General features: G+C 41.3%; 3 protein-coding genes across 5 annotated transcripts in view; 2 read left to right on the top strand and 1 right to left on the bottom strand.

The window, feature by feature from the left end:
• Positions 1-4,368, top strand: part of DNAJC13 (DnaJ heat shock protein family (Hsp40) member C13) — a 63,684-nt gene extending 59,316 nt beyond the window's left edge. For all 3 annotated transcript variants that reach the window (XM_040054531.2, XM_040054475.2, XM_040054521.2), the window contains 2 exons: positions 287-386; positions 3,524-4,368. In XM_040054531.2, the coding sequence (XP_039910465.1) occupies positions 287-386; positions 3,524-3,621 (198 nt within the window). In that variant the 3' untranslated portion in view covers positions 3,622-4,368. The remainder of the gene's footprint in view (positions 1-286; positions 387-3,523) is intronic.
• A 1,399-nt stretch (positions 4,369-5,767) lies between these two features.
• Positions 5,768-22,686, bottom strand: part of ACAD11 (acyl-CoA dehydrogenase family member 11) — a 29,584-nt gene continuing 12,665 nt past the window's right edge. Inside the window, exons 14-20 of the mRNA XM_040057853.2 lie at positions 11,584-11,650; positions 10,032-10,117; positions 9,758-9,829; positions 9,058-9,212; positions 7,103-7,219; positions 6,575-6,684; positions 5,768-6,124 (exon numbers count right to left, since the gene is read on the bottom strand). Coding sequence (XP_039913787.1) covers positions 6,010-6,124; positions 6,575-6,684; positions 7,103-7,219; positions 9,058-9,212; positions 9,758-9,829; positions 10,032-10,117; positions 11,584-11,650 — 722 coding nt within the window. The 3' untranslated portion in view covers positions 5,768-6,009. The remainder of the gene's footprint in view (positions 6,125-6,574; positions 6,685-7,102; positions 7,220-9,057; positions 9,213-9,757; positions 9,830-10,031; positions 10,118-11,583; positions 11,651-22,686) is intronic.
• ACKR4 (atypical chemokine receptor 4) lies at positions 16,347-21,624 on the top strand. Its single transcript, XM_040057854.2, is given in 2 exon segments — positions 16,347-16,749; positions 19,640-21,624. Coding segments are annotated over 2 exon segments (1,158 nt in total). The 5' UTR covers positions 16,347-16,672; the 3' UTR covers positions 20,721-21,624.

Here is a 22,686-nt window from a genome sequence, read left to right as displayed (position 1 = left end):
GTGGCAAGGGCTCTTATAGGGTTGCTTCTCCTTGTCACCTTTCTGGGGAACATAGGATAAAGTCAAGCTACTAAATGACTTCTTTTGAGCATTGTTCAGCTGCACAATTCACATGGAAAGGCAAGTCTCCTTGGAAATGTGCATGAATTCCATATTGCAGCCTGAACTACGGCCAAGTTCTTTGGTGTAATCCCTTCAGAATGGTTTGGCAATAGAAAATGGGTTTGTTTGTCTAGAACATAACAAATGGCACTTGCTCAGTGCGTTATCTCTTCAAATACTATAGGTAAATGAAATTCTGTCCCGTTCTTCTGTGTGGAGTGCCTTCAAGGATCAGAAACACGACTTGTTCATTTCTGATACACAAACATCAGGATACCTCACAGGTTAGCAACTCTTTCCTGTTTATGTCCTGAATTGTACTGAACTGTTACTTAATTGTCACACTCGATTCTGGAGTTACTGTTTATCCCCCGGATCTAGTGCCATCACATAGTTTGAACATTCAATGCTGTAAAAATACAGTAAGTTTTTAAAACACTTACTAAAGGGTAAACTTCTTGCTGGTTGAGAATGTATTTCTCTGCATAGTCTTTGCTGTACATACTTAGCAACAGAATCTGGACACTAGCAAGACCTGCAAGTACTTTGTAGTGATAAAGCAGAGGTGTAATTGAAAGTGAATGACAGAAGCTTTCCATGCTTTCTCAGGATCTACTTCAGTTCTAGAACACAAGTTTGTACACAGTTGGAGAGACATGTAAACTGTCTTCAGGATCACTCAGATTGTCTGTGTTAGTTGACTGTATGAATTTACACAACTTTAGTGTTAGGCAGGTAGTTTTAGTGTTGGAAAAGTTGGAATGCTGATAGGTTGGAGTTTGAGGCTGTGTTCCAGCCAGAATCAGTGGCCTTCCAGGGTGGCTTTGTGCCTGGACATGGAGCTTGCAGCACATACTTCACTGCAGCAGTAGTGCACCTTGGGTGGGTCCCCTGCTGGTGCCACCAAGATTGAAATGGCACCCCAGCCCCACGGGTAGTGAAGAAGAGCATTTTAGCTCTTTGTACTGTGCACTATGTGCACACTAAGGTTAGCAACTGATGGGAACTTCCTTGCATGGTGCAGACATAATCCCAGATGGGTTATGTCACTGCAAATCAAGTCCTGTTCGTCCTTCACTTGAGCAGCACTTGACAGACACAATATCACAGTCCAAAACATCATTGTCACATAAAATATTCTCAGATGTAGCAAATGATGGCATTGCAACAAACTGTTTAAAGCAACATGTGATGCAAACTTCTGACTCCTCAGTAGCTATCAGCTGAACAAACACTTGGTCTTAAAAGCTTTGCCTCACAGGTGAGGTTTTAAAGTCCTTTGTGACAAGCACATTTGGACACAGCCATGTGCCATATGGAACTTTCTCATCCAACCCAATACAGGAATTTTGGTAAAGCTTTTGAGTGTGACTGAACTAATGAGGTATAAATCAGTTGGGCAAAGGTTTCCTTGCAAGATACTAGCTTGTATTTTGAGAAGATGAAGCAAGAGCCTTTCAAGTCCTGTTTTTCACACAGGACTCCGTGCTTTAACTCTGAACTGGAGTTTTCTGGTTTTGTACTGTTTAATGCCAGTTTGACAAAGAACACTGGAACTGATTCAGTTTGTACTGAATTCCCTTGGTATTTCATAAATACTATGAATTTAGAAATAGGAAGAAAATGCTGACTGATTATTGGCCAAGAACTGAAACTATGATGTGGTCAGGCTTGAGACTGGGGGCAATACCGTTTTCCAATTGCCTTAAGGCCTGGGCTGCTTTTAAATTGCCTAATGTTTAAGTGCTTGCCAATGTAGAATGAAGGTGCTGTACAAATGCAAAGTGTAGAGGGAAACCAAGCTTTACTTTTAACCTCTCTTATCTTGTATTCTGCCTTATGTCTTGCTTCAAATTGCTTTGCTATTTGCACTTCCCTTGAAACTTCCCTTGCTTATTTCTCTTCCCTCAGGTGTCTCTTCTCCTTCCCTTCTAACTGGCAGCAGTCCCCTTCACCTGAGAAGTGGGCTTTAGATCTGCTGTGTCAGGCAGCTTGCTAACTTCTGTGTAGCTCTCTAAAGCAGGTAGATACCACCTCGCAGAACGCACGCTGCGCTCGCTGCATTCCGAGTAACAGATGCATGTCCTAGAGCTGTACAAATGCGTGGTCCCAAACTGCCCAGCACCGACACACTTGCCTTGCCTTCCTCGAGCACACAGGAGCTCTACACTGACAACTGCACTGGCTGGTACTTGCTGGTACACAGGAACTCAGCTTTGGAACTGTGTTAGGAATTCTCCATAATGGAAAAGCTTGAGGCACAAGATAACTATGGGGAATTTTTGCACTAGGATGGGTAACAGTGGGTGTGACACTTAGCAGGTTCCACTGATGGGCTGGCAAAGAGAGGACCCCTCCTGCAGTCAGAGAGATTTTTATTGCCAGGGACACTGCTTGCTTTTCTCTCTGCCTTGCAGTAGTAGTGTGGGACTGTTTGCAGGGAGACAAACCACACTCAGATGTTCTGGCTCTGGGCTGAAGCGTAAAAAAGGAGGGTGGGGCAGGAAGGAATAGTAAATTTGGGAGAACTCAGTGAGGATGGCCTAAAGGGGAAGAGTACAGGAAGAACTTAGTATGACTGATATTGGCAGTGTAGGCTGGAGGTCTAAGACCAAGTCAGTCACTATATTGGTGCAGGAACATGTTGTGAGTGATCAGTTCTCTAGTCACTAATACAATAAAAATTACTGTTTAAACACTTCATGCTGCAACCAAAGTTTATTGCATTTTATTGTTGAAAGTTTCTATATGATTAAATTTTTAATTCCAGGCTTTGAGGGAGAGGGGCTTTGCTTGCAGTGCAAAACTGATTACCCCTATAGTAATCCACATGGAGACTTAGTAATGGTGTGAGTCCTGCATCTCCAGTATAGAATTTGTGTATCCCAAGAATGCTGTCATTTTACTCCAACTGAAGGCACAAAACACTGGCTAGACAAGCATTAGGCAGTTCTGCTTCTTCATGGGGCAGCCCATTGTGTTTCCTGGAACTGTGCATGAAAGGATACACAAGGAGCCGAGAAGTGGAACACATGCCTGAACTCACTTTGATTCCATGGCAGGGCCTTTCTTTAGCAAAGGGAGGCCATCCCTACTTTAATGCTGCTTCCATGATGGAAGGTGAGGTGGGTAATGCAGGTCGTTGGGGTTCTTTTTAACTTACTTGGCATATCAGAATTAAAAAAAAAATCTGAGCAAGCCCAAAAATGGCCCCCACAAGCTATTCCACTTGGTAGACTAAGAAGTCTTAATTTCTAGTGTTCCTAGAGTTTAAAGAATCTAAAGAAATCTCTTAAATGTCTTTGTGTAAGGTGTCTGGTTGACTTAGATAATGTATCTGAGTGTTAGCAGATGGAATAAAGCTGTTCAGTCACCCAATAGAAGGAAAACTAATCACCAGTATTTGTTTTCCTCCCAAAAGGCCCTGGAGTTGCTGGTTACCTCACTGCAGGGACGACGTCATCCGTAATGCCCAACGTACCACCCCCGGTAGACAACGAAGTGGGAGATGTCAGCTAAGGACTGGAAATCCTTGTGGAAGAGACAAAGGCAGACTGGCCAGTGATGAGGAACAGCACTTTCCTCCAATACATTGAAGTGAACTTACTGCCTTGCCAGGTGTTTATGACAGTGTTATTCCTTTTTTCTATGACTTTTTTTTTCTAGGAAAAGTCAGTGATTCTAACTACCACACTGTAACATAAGAAAGCACTCTGTGGATCAGCTGAAATGGGTACACAAGAATTTTTTCTTGTTGTACATAAGCACATTTTGTTCCTTTATATTTGTTTACAAGACTGTGAATCAAACTTTCCTAGTTTTTATATTTTATGAATAAGCATGACTGGAGTTGAGCTACAGTCTAGAGGAATTGGGCTAAAATAACCTTGACCTCACCGACCCCACTAAAAGGGCATCCCTTCATTTCTCAGTCTGATGTGATCACTCCCATTGAACATGACCTGAAAGGGTTTGTCCCTGCACCAGTTCACTCATGTCCTTAATCATTAACATTATCTTCTTCCTCGGATCAAACAGCATTAGACATTTGTATGTATAACTGGCTTGACCAAATTGATGAAGCTTCAGCAAAAAAAACCCTTAAAAAGTTGATATGTTATGTAAGAAATTAGTGTAATTGTGAAATGTTCTATACATTATCCAGTATATAAAAACTTTCTATATTGAGTGTACATTATACAGATCATTCATATGTACATAGAATTTTAAAATAAAGGGAATTAAGAGCCTTGTTAATGAGATAAAGGTGGTGTTCTTGTCTAGCTGTTCTTTCAAAGTGTGAGAAATGAAGGCAGCCAGAGACCCTAATTGGAACCTGGCTAAATATGATCCTGGGCATTCTTGATTGAAAAAACACTTTGTGCAGGTTTTGACAGCCTAGAGCAGAACTCCTGAGCCACATGTAGTAGTACAGTGCAGGTGGTTTTGTATTTGAAGTGCATTTCAGCCACTGGCCTGCTGACACTCTCAACTTCCCAGAAAACAATCTTGGCAGGAAGCAAGAGGAAACTTAGGGTGGATGGAAATGCAGACAAGAATTACTGCTTTCTCAAAAGAGGTTACAATCTTGGTTTTAAGTGTAATGAGGTAAGGAACTTCATGGAATTCTTCCAGTTCTAGGTACTCTACCACTGTACCCCCGAGTGAGCAGTGCAGCTGTAGCTGGACACCCTTCAGGTGAGCACTTGGCTCATGGCTCAAGGACAGAACTGGCACTGTCCTGAAGATTGAGCCAAGCACAATGTTCTCCCCAGGCTCCAACAGAAAGGAGCTTGTGGGGGGAGGGGGGCTTGTTTGTTGATGTAAACAGTAAACCTTGTGTCCTTAACTTCATTACCCTTAAGTTACCAGTCCTGTGTTAAGTTGGAAAGTGATTATCCTAACTCCCAGAAGCAGAGCTACCAGTGGTGCAGTGTGCTGTGATCTGCCTGGTTCTGTTCCTGCATGGGCAAGTTCTCTTGAAGTAGCTCAGGTCAAAGGGGATTGGTGCAGGAGCAGAACTGGGTAACGGACCTTCAAGATCATACAGGTGTATTGGGCATAAGTGCCAGAGCCTGTTTTGGTAGCAGCAGAGGCCATGAACTGCACCCTGACACTGCTGCTGCCAGACAAAACATCAGCTCCTTAGGGAGGAAGGTGCCTCCTGAGCTTAGGCATATTTAAGAAAGGGTGGGAGCAGTTAGAACCAGGAGGAGGCTTGTGAAGGTGCAAAAAAGGAGAGACAGGGAAAAGGATGCAAGGGAAGACAAAAAAGGACATCTACAAGGGGAAAGGGGGTAGAGATCCCTTTGGAGAAGCACTGCAGTGTAATTAGCAAGCAGTAGCAGACAAACTACTACACATGACCCCAGCCTTCTATGCTGCCCTGAGTCTCACTTGAGGGGAGCTGGGGGCAGGACTGAGTGTAGTCTCAGTGACAAGGAAGGCAGCTGAGAGCAGGAACTGGGGAGCAGAGAGGGCTGGACTGCAGCTGAGCTTTGGAAAAAAAAAAGCAAGGTACTACCTCCAGTGCTTGTCATTTAACAAAATTAAAAGTTTAGCCTAGCTTGCAATAAATTAAATCATGTGGGAGGGACTTCTGACTCAAAACTGCTTTGTCTACAATAAAAGGATAAAGGGCTTTGATTCAGAACAAAGAAAGCACTTTAGGCCTGTTAGAAATAGATTTTATTTAGTGTTATAAAGAATCCAGGTAAGTTATTTACATAGCCTTCTGCAAATTCTTAAAAGCAAGCCCATAATTATTAAGTGTAATAAGTGAAAATAGTGAAAGAATTGCTTCCTGTTAGAATCGAGTTTTTGTATTCAATTTTACCTTAGATACCACTATTATAACTGAAACTTTTCCTTAATTTTCCCTCCATTTGAGAAGGCTTTATGCTGGCATTAGATTTTTGCAGTGAGCTTCTTTGACTGATCAAGGAGTTCCCACCTTGCAATCGTTGAGAGATGAACTTCATCGGGCCCATCCGCTAGGCGCAAGGTGCGTATGTATGCGAACCTGTGAGGGGAGAGCCGAGTTAGGGGTGGGTTCCTGACCTACAACAGCAGACACAAGGGAGCTCTCAGCACTGTTTTTGCTGCCCTTTTGCCACTCTTTGCTATGAAAAATGCTCTCACATGGGAGATACTGCAGCAAAATCTTCCTGGCAGGATTGAGATGGGTGGGCTGGGAATGCAGAAGTTTCACTTCTCCCCAAGGCCATGAAGGATAACAACATTACGTTTTAGAAGAACATCCTTGTTACTGCTGATAAAAACTATTTTAGGTCCAGTGCCAGCTTTTTATTTTTTCTAAGGCTAACTGCACTCTAAAAACAATTGTTTTAAATGTTATAGCTTAAAGGGACACACACTATTATTTCATGCTGAGGTGAAACAGCATGTACTGGTATTATAAATAATCATAAAAGAAATGCTTAGAATCTATGGGAAATCTCCATTTACTCACATGGATGCCAAAGGAAAATCCTGAGAAACTCCGGCTCCACCACACACTTGAATTGCACAGTCAATCACCTTGAGCACTGCTCGTGGAACAACCACTTTGGTCATGGCTACCTGCAGTTAGAAGAATTCACATTATCAGTAATAGTTTCATAAGTGAGTGAAAATATTCACCCAACACTTCTGCTGACTATTGGTATCTCTCAGTACATTCCTTCCTCTTGGGGTTGGATGAGAGCTCTGCTATTCCTGTTCCCTGGGTATGGTAAAACTGTTTCATGTCACCCAAAACTCTCTTACTGTGTTGAGACAAGCAAGTAATGCTTGAACAGATTCATCACTGTTTCTGACTGAGATCACTCCCCAATCTTCTGACAATTAAAAATTGATCTTGAAGCTGTTTTCAACATGGAGTTATACCCTACACTTGGAAAAATAATGTTTAATAATATGTTTTAGCTTGTCTTTTAACCAGCTGAATGCACAGGCATTGCATCCACTGAGTCCTGGCTACCAAAAAAATAAAATTTACCTCTTTCCTTGCTCTTCTGTTGCCCAGCGTGTCAATCTTGCGGGCTGTCTGTAGTGTGAGCAGGCGAGCCTGTTCTATGCTAAGGCGGCATTCCGCAATCCAGTGGGCAACAACTTCCTGCAGAACCCAAAGCCAACATCAGGACATCAGTTCATGCCTCTGAGCACACACGGAGCTGCCCCTCTTCCTCAGCATGGGCACATTCAGTCAACCCACTCGTGCAAATTAGAGCATACCTAATATGAGGCATAATAAAGAAAACACTTGACTAACAGAAATATTAAAGATAAATTCTTCTTCTGCCAGGGAACAAGAAAAAGGGAAAGCCTGTGGATTCTGGCACCTGCTGAGACCCCACTGCATCCTGGCTCTTTTCCTGAAGCTCTTCCATGCCTGCTTTTTCCTCCCTGCTTTCCTTTACCTCCTTTACCATCCCTCACAGCCTCCTCTCCATATAATAAGCCCAAGTATACAAAATAGGGGTGTGAAAAGGGAGAGGAATTCCTTTCTTTGCTTAACCTGGCAGTGGGTGGTGTGTGACACATTGAGGCCAACAGCTGCAGGGTGGTGCCTGCTGCCTCTGACTGATGATAAATTAGTAACTCTCTGGATCCAAAATCAAGTTTATGATCTTGGCAGCCCTTCCCCTCTCTTCTTGGCTAATTCCCCCCTGCAGGCAGCATACCACAGGAGAAAAAAAAAGTGTGATGCTTGTCAGTGCAAAAGCCGTTGGAGCCTGAGCCAGCCTCAGGGACACACTGCTAGGGCTGTGGATTTTGTAGGACACAAGCAAATGTGCAGCACTTGGCTTCAGTGCAGTCTGGAAGCTCAATTTGGCTGGCGCCAGCAAAGGAGATCTGAACCTGGGTGGGTTGTTCAGTTCTCTTCAGTCAACAGTTCCTGGGGTCATAAATGATAGCCTGGGTGGGGACAGGCACCCTGGTACTCAAGGAAGCCGCCAGCCTCACCTTGTCCTTAGCCATCCTCACTGTGAAGAACCTGCATGGGCTCTGCAGCTGCCTCCAGGTCAGGCCTGTGGCTTCATCAAACATCACTGTTACTTCAAGAAGTTTCTGAGAATCAGAGTATGCCTCATGCACCTCTTACTCATTCTAGGTTATGGTGGTGAAGGGAAGTTGGGCAATTACATGACTGGAAAATAGATATGTGAAGTTGCTCCCTCTGGATCTGCACAAACAATTTGCTACAGTCTGTTCCAGATGCTAATTCAGTTTCCTACTTCCTCTGCTTTTACTTGTTTTTTCCAATATAGCCATCCTAGCTGTTGGGTAAGTTTAAGGAACACTTGAAATGTGACAGACCAATTACCAAAGTCTGATGATTCCTATATAAAACAGACTGTCATATTTTTATTATTTTAGCAAACACTTGCTCATGAAATAGTATTTCAATCCTGAGAGAGATAAGAGCAAGTACCTCCAATCTGCCCTTGATGTGGTCTGTACTGTCACAAGCAACTACACATACTTGATCAAAGAAGTAAAATTTTCAGTGAAATTCAGACCCCCGAGTGTCTCCAGTGATTGTGAATGGAGACAGCCAGGTGACAGAATGGATACACGAAAGTGGTGAACTCAGGTTGTAACTGCAGGAACATAAGCTGCATGCCTGAAAAAATACCTGTTCAAATTGATCAGGAAAAGCAGAGAACACCACACAGTGACAAAATCCATATTCAAATCCAGCAAAAGATATCCATCATTGCATATTGGAAGGGGGGGGTGGAAAAAGATGCTGTAGATTATGGTAAAAAATGGGAGGCTTGCATTCTGGTTTTTTTTTTCCCTTTGCCACCCAAAGCTTTATGAATAGGAATTCAAGGTTAGGGCACAGCTGTTGCCACATCCATTATCAGAGCCCCAAGGCTGTTTGTGGGCAGAACAAAGGTCAATGTGTGGAGCCTGTGAACCGAGCCAAAAAGGGAAGGTGCTTACGTGCTGATAGAGTTTCTTGCCGAAGGTCTCACGCTGAGCCGCGCGCTGGCACAGGATCTCCAGAGCAGCCTCGGCCGCGCCGAGGGACCGCATGCAGTGATGGATCCGGCCCGGCCCCAGCCGGCCTTGGGCTATCTCAAACCCCCTGCCCTCACCTGGTTGGAAAGAAAAACAGGCACTGCAGACTCTGTGGCTCCCTCTTGAAAGGGTCCAAGACTCCAAGCAGAAGTGGCCCCGTTGCAAAATAAAAGAAGCAGAGGGGAAATAGAAGAAATCAGGATCTATACTAAGTGAGAGAAGTAGAGCAGAGTTTTCTCTGCAGAGGGTCACAGTGCTGTACTGCTTGTTATGTCTTTTTTCAGTTCTGCCAAGTACCGGCCATGGAGTGCAGCAGAATATTCTTTCTGAAAGTCTGTAAAGTCTACAAGAGCTGGTTTGGGGGGAGGAACACCACTTACAGACTTTGCTTTGCTCTACTTCAGGGCAATGATACTTGCATGACAGCCAGGGCTGCCCTGCTTCCTTCTGCTCTAAACAAGGTACATTCAAGCAGCAGGTAGGCTGCTAAAGGAAGACTGGACTCCCTCAACTGACCAGAGCTGTTTAAAGTAACTTAGAGTGATTCATGAGATAAACCACTGTCTCATAAAGCTTGGTTCATTGCTGTATGTATTTCAAAGAAATCAGTGCTGAAACTCACCCAGTATTATATTGGAGACAGGTACTCGCACGTCATTGAAGTGTATCTCAAAATGTCCTCCATGGATCTCATCTACAGAGACAGAAAACACAACAGCAGAGTAAAACAAAGGAGGTTAAAAATACAGGCGTCCAGTTCCTAACCCTTCTTCTATATATCCATTTTACTGATTCATTTAATACACAATATTAATTTAATACACAATGTATTAGTATAACTGCAGCTTCTGAGCCTGCTAATAATATATATATTGCTGATAAATATGATCACCTACCCATGTATCCAAACACTGAAAGAGGTCTTATCAGCTTCAGCCCTGGGGTGTCCATGGGAACAATAATCATACTGTGCTGCTTGTACCTGATGAAGACAAAAAGCACAGTTAAACCTGAGCCTCCCTTCTGTCTGCCCCTTCCGTTTTTTTTTATTTTCCATCCTCAATTTAAGACTCACATAAAGCCAGTGCTGAGATTTACTTGTACCATCCTGCCCACACAGTGTGGCTTCAACACTTCTAGATCCACCAGTCAGTAATGAAAATGTATTGGTGGCACCTAATGCACCATGACTGAGAAACTCCACTGCTGTCACTTCTGTGCACACAGTTCTGCATTGCCCAGTCAGTTCCTCCCCCTCTACCTTTCTGTTTTGTTTTCAAAACCAGTTCATCAGATTCATCATCTTGGCTTGCCTGTGGTTTAGGAAAGAGAAATCCATCTCCATCTTTACATTCCTTCAGAATATTTAAGGTCATTTGTTAGTCACAGAACTGGAGGTTCTGATGCCCCAGGTCCCTGAATTCAGTCTCCGGTTCTAGCAAGTGGAGTGTCACATAATCCCCTCCATGAACTTCTCTTCAGCTTCTATGAGAGCAACAGATGCCACTGTCTGTACAACTTACAGGCAATCCTTCTTGGATGTTGTGTGCAAGTTACTGATTGCTTCTTGGTGGAACCTAGCCAAACCTAAAAACTTCAGATTATCCATGGAATTTGGGCTAAAATCCATCTTAGATAGAAATTCAATTCTTTTGCATTACAAGCTCTGTGATGCAGACATGGAGCATTTTATTCATTACTTGTATAAGTTTTTGCAAAAGTTTGCAATCTTAGTTTGGTAACAAGAGCTGAATGTGTTTGTGTCAAAGAAGAAGAGGTAAGGACTATATTTGCACATATAAGAATGGAACAAGTAGGTCTGATTTAAAGATGTGCAATGCTCTCTGCTTACACAGCTTCACCTTACCAACATCCCGTATTTCAGACTTAACTTTCTGTATCTACAGTTTACTTTGTGAAAAACTTAATCAGTAACTTCAGGTCTCTGATGTGTCACTTGTAACCATTCTGTTCAGGGAAGCTCTGAAAAGTTTTGGTTTTATTATTTAAGCATTATTATTTATTATTTAATTCTTCCTGGTGTTAATTGTTTTAAATATTACACTTACAAAATAAATTGTAAGCCAGAGTTGATGGTTATTGATGCAGACTAAAATTTATGTGACCAAGATAAAGCTAGTGAAGCCCCCAAAATTTCCTGATCCAATTCATCACAAACACTAGAGCTGGTGCAATGGAGAGAGGTGGGAAGCATGCCAATGAAAGATGGTAACAGTGGAAAGGTTGGGAGTCAAGATCATCTAACAGCAAAACAGGAACAAAGGCTACAACAGACAGGTGTTGAGGTTTAAAACATCCCTCTAATTTAGGAGCACATCCAACTGGTCAAGGCAATTTAATAGCATTTCACTTAACAAAATTTTCACAAGCAGTGACTCCTCCAGGGAACAAATTTTAGGGAATTCTGAGTCTCCTAGAAATTCTTACCTGGATGCCGATGAGTTTTTGGTTTTACCCATTACAATTGCTACTTTGCAATTTGGGTTCCCAGCACCTTAAAAAAAGTGGCAAACACAAAAATTGTTTGTAGAATAAAATCTCAGTGTCAAATCAAATGAAGTTTCATAACAAGAAACCCTACTCCCTTCCTTTTGTGATGCAGGAGATGCAGTCTACTCCTGTGTTTATATTCTGAATATCACACTGAAAAAAAATACATATTAGTACTTAACATGCAAAAGGGAGCTGACTTCGGGGAAGGGGAACATAAAAAGCCAAACATCCAAACCCTCCAGCTCCATCATCTATTCCTATGAAAAGGGAACAAGAAGGTACTTGAAATGGAATCTGATCACTTCCGTCTTTGTTACAGCTGAGCAAGTAAGTGTGATACAACAGCACATCTATCAAGGTGAGATGCTGCCATTTCAAAAGTAAAACTTCTAAAATCAGTTCTTCAACCTATAAAGGCTGGAGGGTCTATGCGGGAATGAGACACCAACCACATTAAAACCAACTTATGCAGATAAGGCTATCAAATGATTACCATGATAACTTTGCTACTGCTTCAGCATAACTTCTCTGGAATGCAGAATTTCCCCTCCTTTACACAAATGATTTTAGATTGCACTTTGAAGAAAGATCTGAGTGCAAATTGTTATGTGAAAATAGCCTGCTAGCATTTCAAGCCATTGATAACATTATTTGAGATGTTCCTTATATGGACATATTTATTAAGCCTTTGTAGCATAAAGACAGCACTTCAATGTACTAGTCCTGAAGAAGATTCTGCCATGGGTTAAAACAACATTTCTATGACCCTTAATCTTCCCTGTCTTTTTCTTTAAAGGTTTCTTAGTACCAAAACATGCTCTCACTCCTTTCAAAGCCTCCCACAAACAATAAAGCTACGGAAAACACCAAACGGGTGTAGCAATCAGTAATTTTTTCCTGCTATCTCAGTGCAGATGACAAGCTTTGTAGAGATTCAATTCAAGGCTTGATCTGTAGTGCCTTGGTTTTGTTCTGAGGTTAGAAGCAAATACAACTTTATAACTTCTCTGGCAGCTGTTCTCACAAGGCTTGGGAAGCTCTGGTCTGGACAATACAACCACCTGGCTCTGAGCTGAACCACTTCCTCCAACAAACAGCCACTGCGATGGCCAGGAAGTGGGAGAGAGATTTAGTTAATTGTGATAAACACTGCCTGTTTGGAGGGCCAGACTGCCAGCTCTTTACTTTCCTCTTTTGCAAGATGGTATTCAGCCACTGTTTCCAGAGGGGGCTTACAGAGTGGCCTATGAGCTACACAATGCTAACAAGCTAAAAATCCCAGTGAAAAACTTTGGGCATAAAGCAACTTGGTAAAAAATCCCAAAAACTGGATCCCAAACACTTGGCTCATTTGGGCAACTGCAACAAGCAGGTGATCAACCCCAAATGACCCAACATATGCTTTGCAGGGTACTACCCTGCCTAAGGGGTATTTGCCTCTTCTCATTTTCCAAGGAAAGTAAAGGACTACACAAGTGCTATTTTCTAAACCAGACTTATTTACAAGGGAGGTTTACAACAAAAGATATTTTGACCTTCTGGAATCTCCTGAAAAACTGTAAATAATCCTCAAGTCACTTGAATCCCTGCTTCAAAACAAAGGGCAAATTTAACAATGTTGGATAAAAAAACAAACAAGCAAACAACTCAGAAGAAGCTTTCATGTTGAACTCAGTGAGGAGTTCACTGAGAGCTGGACATCTGGTTGGATGTTCTAAATCACTTGTACACATTTCTGGAAGGCAAATGAATACCTCCATCTCATATGTGCTTGTTCCTATCTAAGCACAGCCAAGGATGGCAGATTCCTGGCCCTTCCACTCCTTTGAGTCTGAAGTCCTGAAAAAGTAAAACAAACTCTATGTCACTTCGACCCATAAAAGGCAGAAAAAAAAGTTCTGGTCTAATGCAAGACTCTGAAAAACTCCAGTGCTTTGGACGGAATCCAAACAGCCTGGATGAAATAAACATCTCAGTTGTAAATGACATTTGCACATCACTTACAGAATTTAAAGACGTTACTGGAGGATGGAGGGGAAGAGTCAGAGAAGCCTGTTATTTTGGTAGGAGTTAGAAGTAGTTTTGCAAGAAAACTCACAATTGAAGAAACACTAGTGTTACCTTGGTTTTTCTGAGTTTTTTATAGCCTTTTTGATTTTCATAAATGGAGTCAGATCTTTAATTATTGTACAATATTAAGAGCAGTTTTCTACTTTTTCCCACAGATGTAACATAAACAAATCCTTTGTTTTTCATTCTCTGTCTTTTGTTTGCATATTTCTAACCTGAAAACAATTGTAACTGACAGCTGGTCTGGCCAGTTGGCTTGAGAGGTGAAAACTCTAAAAGCCAATCTTCTGCTAGACCCACAAATGTATAAAAAGTAAGAAATAAAACAAAGAGGCTCTCTCTCTGCCTGGATTCAGCTTTTGGGCTGGACAGAGAAACCTCTGCTCTGCAAAACCGCTTGTCTGCGTGTGGCTGCTTTGTGTGTCTCAGTGACACACTAGACATTCTATAAGATTACTTTTAACCATATTTCCATATTAATGAGCTTTCAACAAAGTTTTCAATGCATATGACTGCACAACCTATCCAAAACTTTTAGACCAAAATGCTGCTACACTGGCAAACATCTTCAGTTTAACTAACTACTTAGACTTTTGTACTCTTCATGGCACTCACTCACATAGGCAAAGGCAAAATTTTAAGATGTGCTTAGAGTGTTGAACATAATCCCATTAGAAGCCTAATCTTTGCTATGAGGGCTATAACATTCTTAAGTTCACCGATCTTCACACAATCAACTTATATAGGTTCTTTCTGGTGGAGAGACTACTAAATACGGCAACCTTTGAGTACCACCTGTACTTGAGGAAGCTGCCATACAGCCTGCTTTCAGAAGCCAGCAGCAGTTTAATTCTTGCAATATATTTAGTTTTTAGTATTCAGTCTTCAATTTCCTGTCTAAAATGACTAAGTCCAGATAAACTAGTGCTTGAATGCTGAATATCTATGATTTCTGCCACACTGGCTGCTGCACCCCTCAGCCCAGCAGGTTCCTTCTCTCTGCTAAAGGTCGGGGGTCTGTGGTGGCTTACAGACCTGACAACTTCCTATACAGGCACTGACAAACACGTGTTGGGGACTCTTCTACAAGAAGAAACTGATCTTAGTAGGGTGGATGGCAGCATGGTACTGACTGCTGGAATGTGGGAATCTCCTAACAGAGAAAAGGGGCACACACGGGTACATCTCACCAAGAGCCTGCAGTAATTTCTACCCATTAGCATATTGTATTCCACAGTTTTATCTCATCTTTGCCAGATAACACTGCAGGCAGCTGGTTCATGGAGGGCAGACTACACTATAGCTGCAAGCAAACAGGCAATGCTGGGGCCATGCAGCTGCAAGGGCTTTGCAGTCCTGCCACTCAATGTGGCTGCTGGTCATTCCCAGCTGGAGCTCACGGGCTCCGATCGTGCCAGTGGGAGCAGCTGCTCAACTTAGGAATTTTTTTTGCTTGCCTTCATGCCACTTTCATACAGCCACAAGTGTTTTAATTTAAGTAAGATCTGTTTCCTATTCAGTCTTATTTACAAAACATTTTTTGTTATTTTTGACCCCACTGAAATACATACATGACAATATTATTTCTTTACTCTGACTGGAAAGATCTGTTCTCCCTGCATCCTTGGAAAGTTACAAGGAGCTGAGGAACTCCAATAAGAAAGGCAGGATTTACATGAACTGCCTTCCTAGAGCCTGCCCACAGAACTTCTTGGGCACTTCTGCAGGCAACACACAATTCCCTGAGAGCATTCTCAGCTCTAGCCTAATTATTCTGCCTTGTTGGAAACCCTATTGAGACAAGCCTATTCAGAACTGAAAGTTTCATTTTTTTTAGAGACAGGTCATGTCATGGCTCTGGTCTCAAAGCCATGACATGACCTGTGAGGAGATGGCTGGGAAGGAGCCCAAACATCTTATCTGTCACTGTGAAGAGCACCACTGAAGTACTGTGATAACTCAAGATGAAAGCATTGCAGAAATATGCACAAATATTGTGTCACTCTTCCTCTAGACTGCAATTCCTCTCCAGCCCATTTTACTTTGTCGTTCTGAAACAAAACATAGCATGTTTTGGGAAGACATCTGCCCATTACATTCTTAGCTGCCCATTTTTCAGAACCTTTCCTTTCACATATTTCAAAATAATAGAAGCACAGACAGAAGGTTAATCCAGTCATGGCAGGTGGACCAGAGTGACAAAAATCCCCAAAATCTGACCTCCGGTCTGCTCAATATCTCTCTATCTCTATTGGGCTTCAATGTTGCATTTACTGAAGCTCATTAGATTGCCATCTGATCCAGGATAATTCAAACAGGTCACTCATTTGACTGTGAGGTTGACTGGCAACATTCAATCCCCTGAGGATGCAGGACTATGCTTGTACTCCAGTTGACAACTTGCCGCTTGCCTTCACATATTTTCCTTATCTTTCTGGTTTCACACACCGAAAGAAGCTTTTTCCCCACCTCACAAAAAGCAACTCATCTTTCCTTTGCAGCCCTTAAAAAGTTATGTAAGGAGGGGCTGTAAGGATCCCTTAAAACCTTATACAGTCAGCCATCAAAAGCACAGTAGTGCCCTAAGGAAAGAATGGAGTGACTCCTTGCGGTGTCTGGGGCAGTAACTCAGCCCCAGATGGACCTCCTTTCTATCCTTTTCATCTTATTAATGTTGTTTGATAAAAGCCTCTTGATGATGTATAAAACATTTGGACTTCCAGGAATAAAACCAAAAACAACAAAGAGAAGCATTTAAGTGCCCTGACCTTCCAAAGAGCAGTCACAGTCTGGTTGGAGCAGGGAGGAATGTAGGAAGTGTACGTGTTCAACACAAGAGGAGTCTCCAGGAAAGCACAATTGTTAAAAGTTTTTGGGTTTTTTTAACTGTCAAGTCAAAATGAAAGTGCAACGGACTTCCACATGAGGGTGTGGTATTTGAAGACAAAATGCAATGTGTCAGAGCAATTCAGATCACTTCACTGAGGCACATCTCCACTGCAGAGCCTGCTACTCATCTGCTGACAAAAGGTTAGTTTTGTTTTAATCCTGTATATTGTATGATATCTTCTTTGCATACATTTACTCTTAGTTAAGTTGGCTTTACAGAGAGATATCATTTCACTAAGGCATGTCTCCGTTCTGGTATCAATATTAGATTTGTTCAGTAGTACGACAGAAGACTGCTTATTTTATCAGATGAAAAAAAATCTGTCTGTTTAAACTAGGGGTATTAACTTAATTCACCATCATTCATATAATCCCACATCAAGTTTAAACACACAGAAACACTGAATTTCTATCTGACTGGAAGGCTGAAACAATTCTGCAAGAAAACATGCAGTTGCAGATTTAATATATTTATTAGTATACCTCCTAGAAAACACTGTTTGCAAAACCAGCAGCTTCTGAGCTGTTTGGGTACTTGTGGGCAGTTTATATGTGATAAAATTCCTTTCTTCATAACATCCTGAGAAGCCTCCAGCTGTAAGATGCAGTGTACCCACAGCAATCGGCTTCTGTAAGAAATCCCACATGGGCATGGCTCATTGTGTGGGATGGAGACTCAGCCAAGCTTTTCCACCTCTCTTCAGTGCCCGATTCCCACGGGACTGCTCGGCTGTTTACACGTGTGCCTGAGAAACAGCATCGCCAGGAAAGACGTCAACAGGTATGGGAGCCAAAACATAACTGTGCTTTTAAGGGAGAAATGGCAACAGTTGCATTTTAGATAACTTTGTTTCTGTCACGAACTCAGGGCAGGCAAAAACTCAGCAGGCAGCGGAGCACAGCATCACGGCCAAACTGCTTTGTTATACACAGACTTTTAAGGTTTGCCCTGAAATGTTTACTGGTTTGCTTCCAAGTAAATTTGCCAGTGATCCGATTTGATTAAATGTTCCTTGATGGGTTCTGTGTTAAATATTTTAAGACCACAACCCAATCTTTTCATTTAACTTCTAATTTTCCTCAACTCTCAGCTAAGTGGATTAAACTCTTCTTGCTGCAGTTTCTCTTCTACTAAAAAAAAAAAAAAAAAAAAAAAAAAAAAAAAAAAAAATTCTTTTGCTGCTGATAACTAAATCTCTCCTCAAAGTACTATAAAGCTGCAAAAGATTACTGCTTCTGGAGAATCCTGCTAACTCAGCTTGTTAGGCATAGAACAGACATCCCTTTGCCAAAGTCATAAGTAGTAACTGTACTTTTCCATTCTGCACATCTTGTAGAGGCAACAATAAATAACAAATTGCAAAATTTAAAAAAGGAGTAATCATTTTTTAAAGTTCGATGGGGAGTGTTTTGAAATGTTAACAGAATAATACAACAAAGTCCTTAAAGATGGGGCCAAACCAGATATTTAACTTCAAACTAATACACATTAAAAAAAAAAAAAAAAAAAAAAAAAAAAAAAAACCAGGAGAATCACTGAAAAAAAACCCAAACAAACAAAAACAATAATTATTAATTTCTCTCTAATTAATTGGTCTGCATCCATTATTATGAGATCAATTAGGAACTTATTTTTCCCTAGTAGACAGATATATTAAGAAAAATTTAAGAGACACTTGGTAACCCTTCATTTAAGCAATTGTCTAAAAAATAAAAATGGTATTTGCATTTTTTTTTTCAGGCTTGAAAAAGCCAAATTGTAACTCTGGGGCAGAACATCAGATAACAATTTGCTTTCAGCAACATTGACCTCAAATTCTGAACATTGCATATGATGACAAAAGGGGGATATGTTTTTCATTTTCAGCTGATTTTTGCTACTGCTGCTAACAAACCTTAATCCCATTTATTTCAAGAAAACAGGGCACTGCAGTACTGTATTTTACAACAGACAGAATTTCAGTATACTAGTCAATGAACACAGTTATAGGAAAAGAAGAAAATAATGCAGGACACAAACCTGTTTAAAACATAATCTGAAGATATGAATACTTAAATTTTAACCCTAAACTGGCAGTGAGAAGAAGCCAGCCTCAGTGTTTATGGAGTAAACCTGTCATGAGATTGTACTTGAAAAACCAGCAGAGCTTCTGAGCTGTTTGGGTACTTGTGTGCAGTTTATACGTGTGATAAAATTCCTTTCTGCCATAACATCCTAAGAAGCCTCCAGCTGTAAAATGCAGTGTACTCACAGCAATCTGCTTCTTCTGTAAGAAATTCCACATGGGCGTGGCTCACTGTGGGATGGAGACTAAATTAAGCTTGTTCTGCTGCTGTTCAGCAACTGAATCCCCTGCTGTGCTTTTTGTAATAGGCATGTACAGTGTGCCTGAGAAACAAACAAAAACACTCTCCTTATACTACACTCATATCCAAAATTTGTCAAACTTTATGACAGCGGGCACTGAATATTTATAACAGCAGGCAGCTGCTTGCCTCAGCTGCAAGCTGCTCGTATTCCTCCTAAACCTGATTGTCACAGCATTTACAGCCTTCAGCTGGTATTCCTTTGCTTTGCAGAGCCTGGAGGGAAGGTGGAATGCCAACTCTATAAAGGTACAGACACAGTTATGTGCAATGGAATATTGTCAAACATAACAGAGCAGTTAAAGCAATGATGGCTCCTCGACTCAAATGCAGAAATCAGTGAGGGGCACTCCAAGTATTTTAAAAACGCAAATGCTAAGGATAAGGAGAGCATTTCAACTGAATCCATTTTACATGTATTGCCCACACAGATATTGTCAGTTACACTATTTCACATGAGAACTTGAGACAGTCTGCTCCATCTCTGTTACTGTCTAGCTTCACTTTGATTATTCACAAGTGTATTCTGAATATCCAAGTTCTTTAAATTTGAGATGTATTAGCAGCCCCGAAGAAGGGTTTTAGGTTTCAACAGAAATTTTAGAACTTAAACCCAATGTTATTTCTTTGGTGCTCCCTTCTCCCCTATTTTTGTGTCTTGTAGCTTTGCCACAGTCTGAGATATGAATAACTCAACAGATTACTGGATTGAGGATGAGGAGGATGATCTCAACCCTCTTATAGACTACAATACCTATGAGCTTCTCTGCGAAAAAAGTGATGTGAGAAATTTCAGAAAATTATTCCTCCCAGTGTTCTATGCGCTGGCTTTCACGGTTGGAGTGGCTGGAAACTCCTTAGTGGTTGCAATTTACGCCTACTGCAAGAAACCCAAGACCAAGACAGACGTGTACATCATGCACCTCGCCATCGCTGATCTGCTCCTGCTCTTCACCCTCCCTTTTTGGGCTGCAAATGCAGTGCAGGGATGGGAACTTGGAAACCCAATGTGCAAGCTCACTTCTTCTCTGTACACCATGAATTTCAGCTCCAGCATGCTGTTCCTGGCCTGTATCAGCGTGGATAGATACAGGGCCACTTCTGAATCCCAGGGCCACAGAAGAGTTGCCAAACACTGCAGTGTTACCTGCATCTGTGTCTGGCTGGCTGCCATTTTCCTCAGTATCCCTGCACTGATATTTAATCAAGTCAGGAAACACAATGAGAGGAACGAATGCCTTCCTATATTTCCAATGAACATGGAAACAATCTTAAAATCAACCATTCAAATTCTGGAAATTATCCTGGAATTTCTGCTTCCTTTCTTAGTAATGCTGATCTGCTATTCCGCTACTGCTCGGGCAATCTTTAGATCTGCAAATGTTAAGAAGTCCAGGCCTTTCATGGTTCTGCTGGCAGTAGTGGCTACTTTCATTGTCACCCAGCTACCCTACAACATCATGAAGCTGTGGCGAGCCATAGACATCATCTACATGTTGGTTACGGACTGCGACGCCAGCAAAACCATGGATGTGGCGCTCCAGGTCACCAAGAGCATCGCTTTGTTCCACACCTGCCTCAACCCTCTCCTCTACATCTTTCTGGGAGCCTCTTTCAAAATGCACGTCATGAAAATTGCAAAAAATTATGGGTACTGGAGAAGACAACAGCAGAATGGAAGATCTGAAGAAATTTCTATGAATTACGAAGACCCTACTGAAGAAACAATCAGTTTCACTATATAGGCCTCCATCACTTCCATCATCTTACATAACCAAGGGAATTGTTTACTCATTCCAGAGGGTATTGTTTCTGCAGCTGTTTCTCTGCAAGTCAACTTTCAATGAATTTCTGAACCTGCCAAGACACTACAGAGCACTTCAAAGTGGAACGTGTTTATCGGAATCAAGCAAGAATACTGAAGCCCCTAGAAACAACCCAAGATATTTACTAAACAACATCATCAAAGAACTCGAAAAAAAAAAGAAAAAAGAACCTCGCTACAACAAAACCCAAACACCTAAAAACACCCCCAAGACTTAAATTTTGCAATGTCACAGTACTAGGCAATTAAGTAACTGTGTAATGAACAACCTGTACCCACCTAAGCATGTAATTGAAACTAAAAAACCTATCAGCAATCAAACAACAGGAACCTTTGTACCAGAAGTTAATAATCTTGTGTTTCTGCAACTATTTTGTAAAACTTTAGAATATTTGCCTAACAGTCCAATTCCATTTCTAAACTGAACTATTATTCCACAGATATCCTTGCAGATTGAAATGAAGTATAAGCTTATGGCTGAGAACTGAGTGGGAGAAAGTGAGGGAAAAGCCATTCTCTATGTGCTTCTACAAATGTATACCAGCAAAATCCTCCACAAAAATACCCCAGCAACTCCTTTTCTATAACTACAGAAAAAATGACCTTTCATCTCTTCTTTTCTGCTCACCCTAAACTTCAAAAAGACCAGTGCTCTAAGGGTGGCACATTCTAGATTTTTGTAAATGTAATAAAAAGTTCACTTAATCTTCAAATACAAGGCCTGGATTTTCTATTCAGAATTTTTAAAATTAATCAAGCACTACAATAACTGTATCTGCTAAAATATACGGAGATACAATAAATCAAAGAACAGAAAAACTGCACTGGCTTTTGTTTTTTCTTACCTTCTTTTTTTGTTGTTGTTGTTTTGTTTTAGTAGGTACTGACACCTCTCATCATAGGTATTTACCAGCCAGCAAATGGGAGAGGCCTTGCTTGATGAAAGAGAGAAGTTCCCATTCCACATGGAGCTCATGGATTATACAGTTTTTACACAGAGAAGTACCAAAGCTGCCCCCTGCCAGTGTTGGCAGGCATTCCAGGAAAACAGCAGTTTTCCATGAGTCACTGGAAGCATTTCAAACATACATAAGAATACTAGCTTAGCTTTCAAAATGAAGAAGTGGTGTTACAGAATACTGCCTTGTCTTCAAGCATCCAGTGGGCTCTGACAAAATGTCTCATCTACAGATTAGGAAAGCCAACAAGAATCTCTCATTCTTAGGTACTCTTCCTAGTTACACAATTATGGACTGGAACAAAAAGCTCTAAAATGACAGACAAACAACAGTAGCATAAACAAGACGTAAGCCTCTTCTCCCTGTTTGGATGACAAAAGCTTGCAGAATGTCTGCCCAGTGTTTTGAGAAATACTAGGGCGTTAACAGATAAGTCAGAAGTGCTCGACCAGATTTCTACACATACACCATAAATCTGAGATATTTAAACCATACTTGATTTACTGTACATATGCAGAGCATAATAAGAAACCCTACTTCTTCCATGAAGTAACTGACTCCTTGTATGTGTGATTTATGACTTGTCTTCACAAATACAGAGTGACATTCTGACCAGGCTGTCAGGCTTCTGGAATTCCCACACATCCAAGGTTGTAATGTCTCAAAAGTTAAAAAACCCCAACCAAAACAAACAAAAAACCACCTTCCCAGACAGGCAGAAAGAGAGACTGATTAATACAGAGCCAAATGAACACATTCCTCAAACTTCTTGGAATTGCAGTACCTTTTATATATCTGTCTTTATGCAAATCTGATTGCCCTAATTGTATTTTTTAGAAATAAGACAAACCAAATCATGCTAGCTATCTTATGTTTACTCTCCTTTTTATAATTCACGTAACTAATTTTATGAATATTATTTTGTGT

This window comes from Hirundo rustica, chromosome 1 (assembly GCF_015227805.2).
Source record: "Hirundo rustica isolate bHirRus1 chromosome 1, bHirRus1.pri.v3, whole genome shotgun sequence".
NCBI classification, from domain to species: domain Eukaryota; kingdom Metazoa; phylum Chordata; class Aves; order Passeriformes; family Hirundinidae; genus Hirundo; species Hirundo rustica.
Note: the sequence above shows the minus strand (reverse complement) of the source record. Positions and strands in the feature narration are given on the sequence as shown.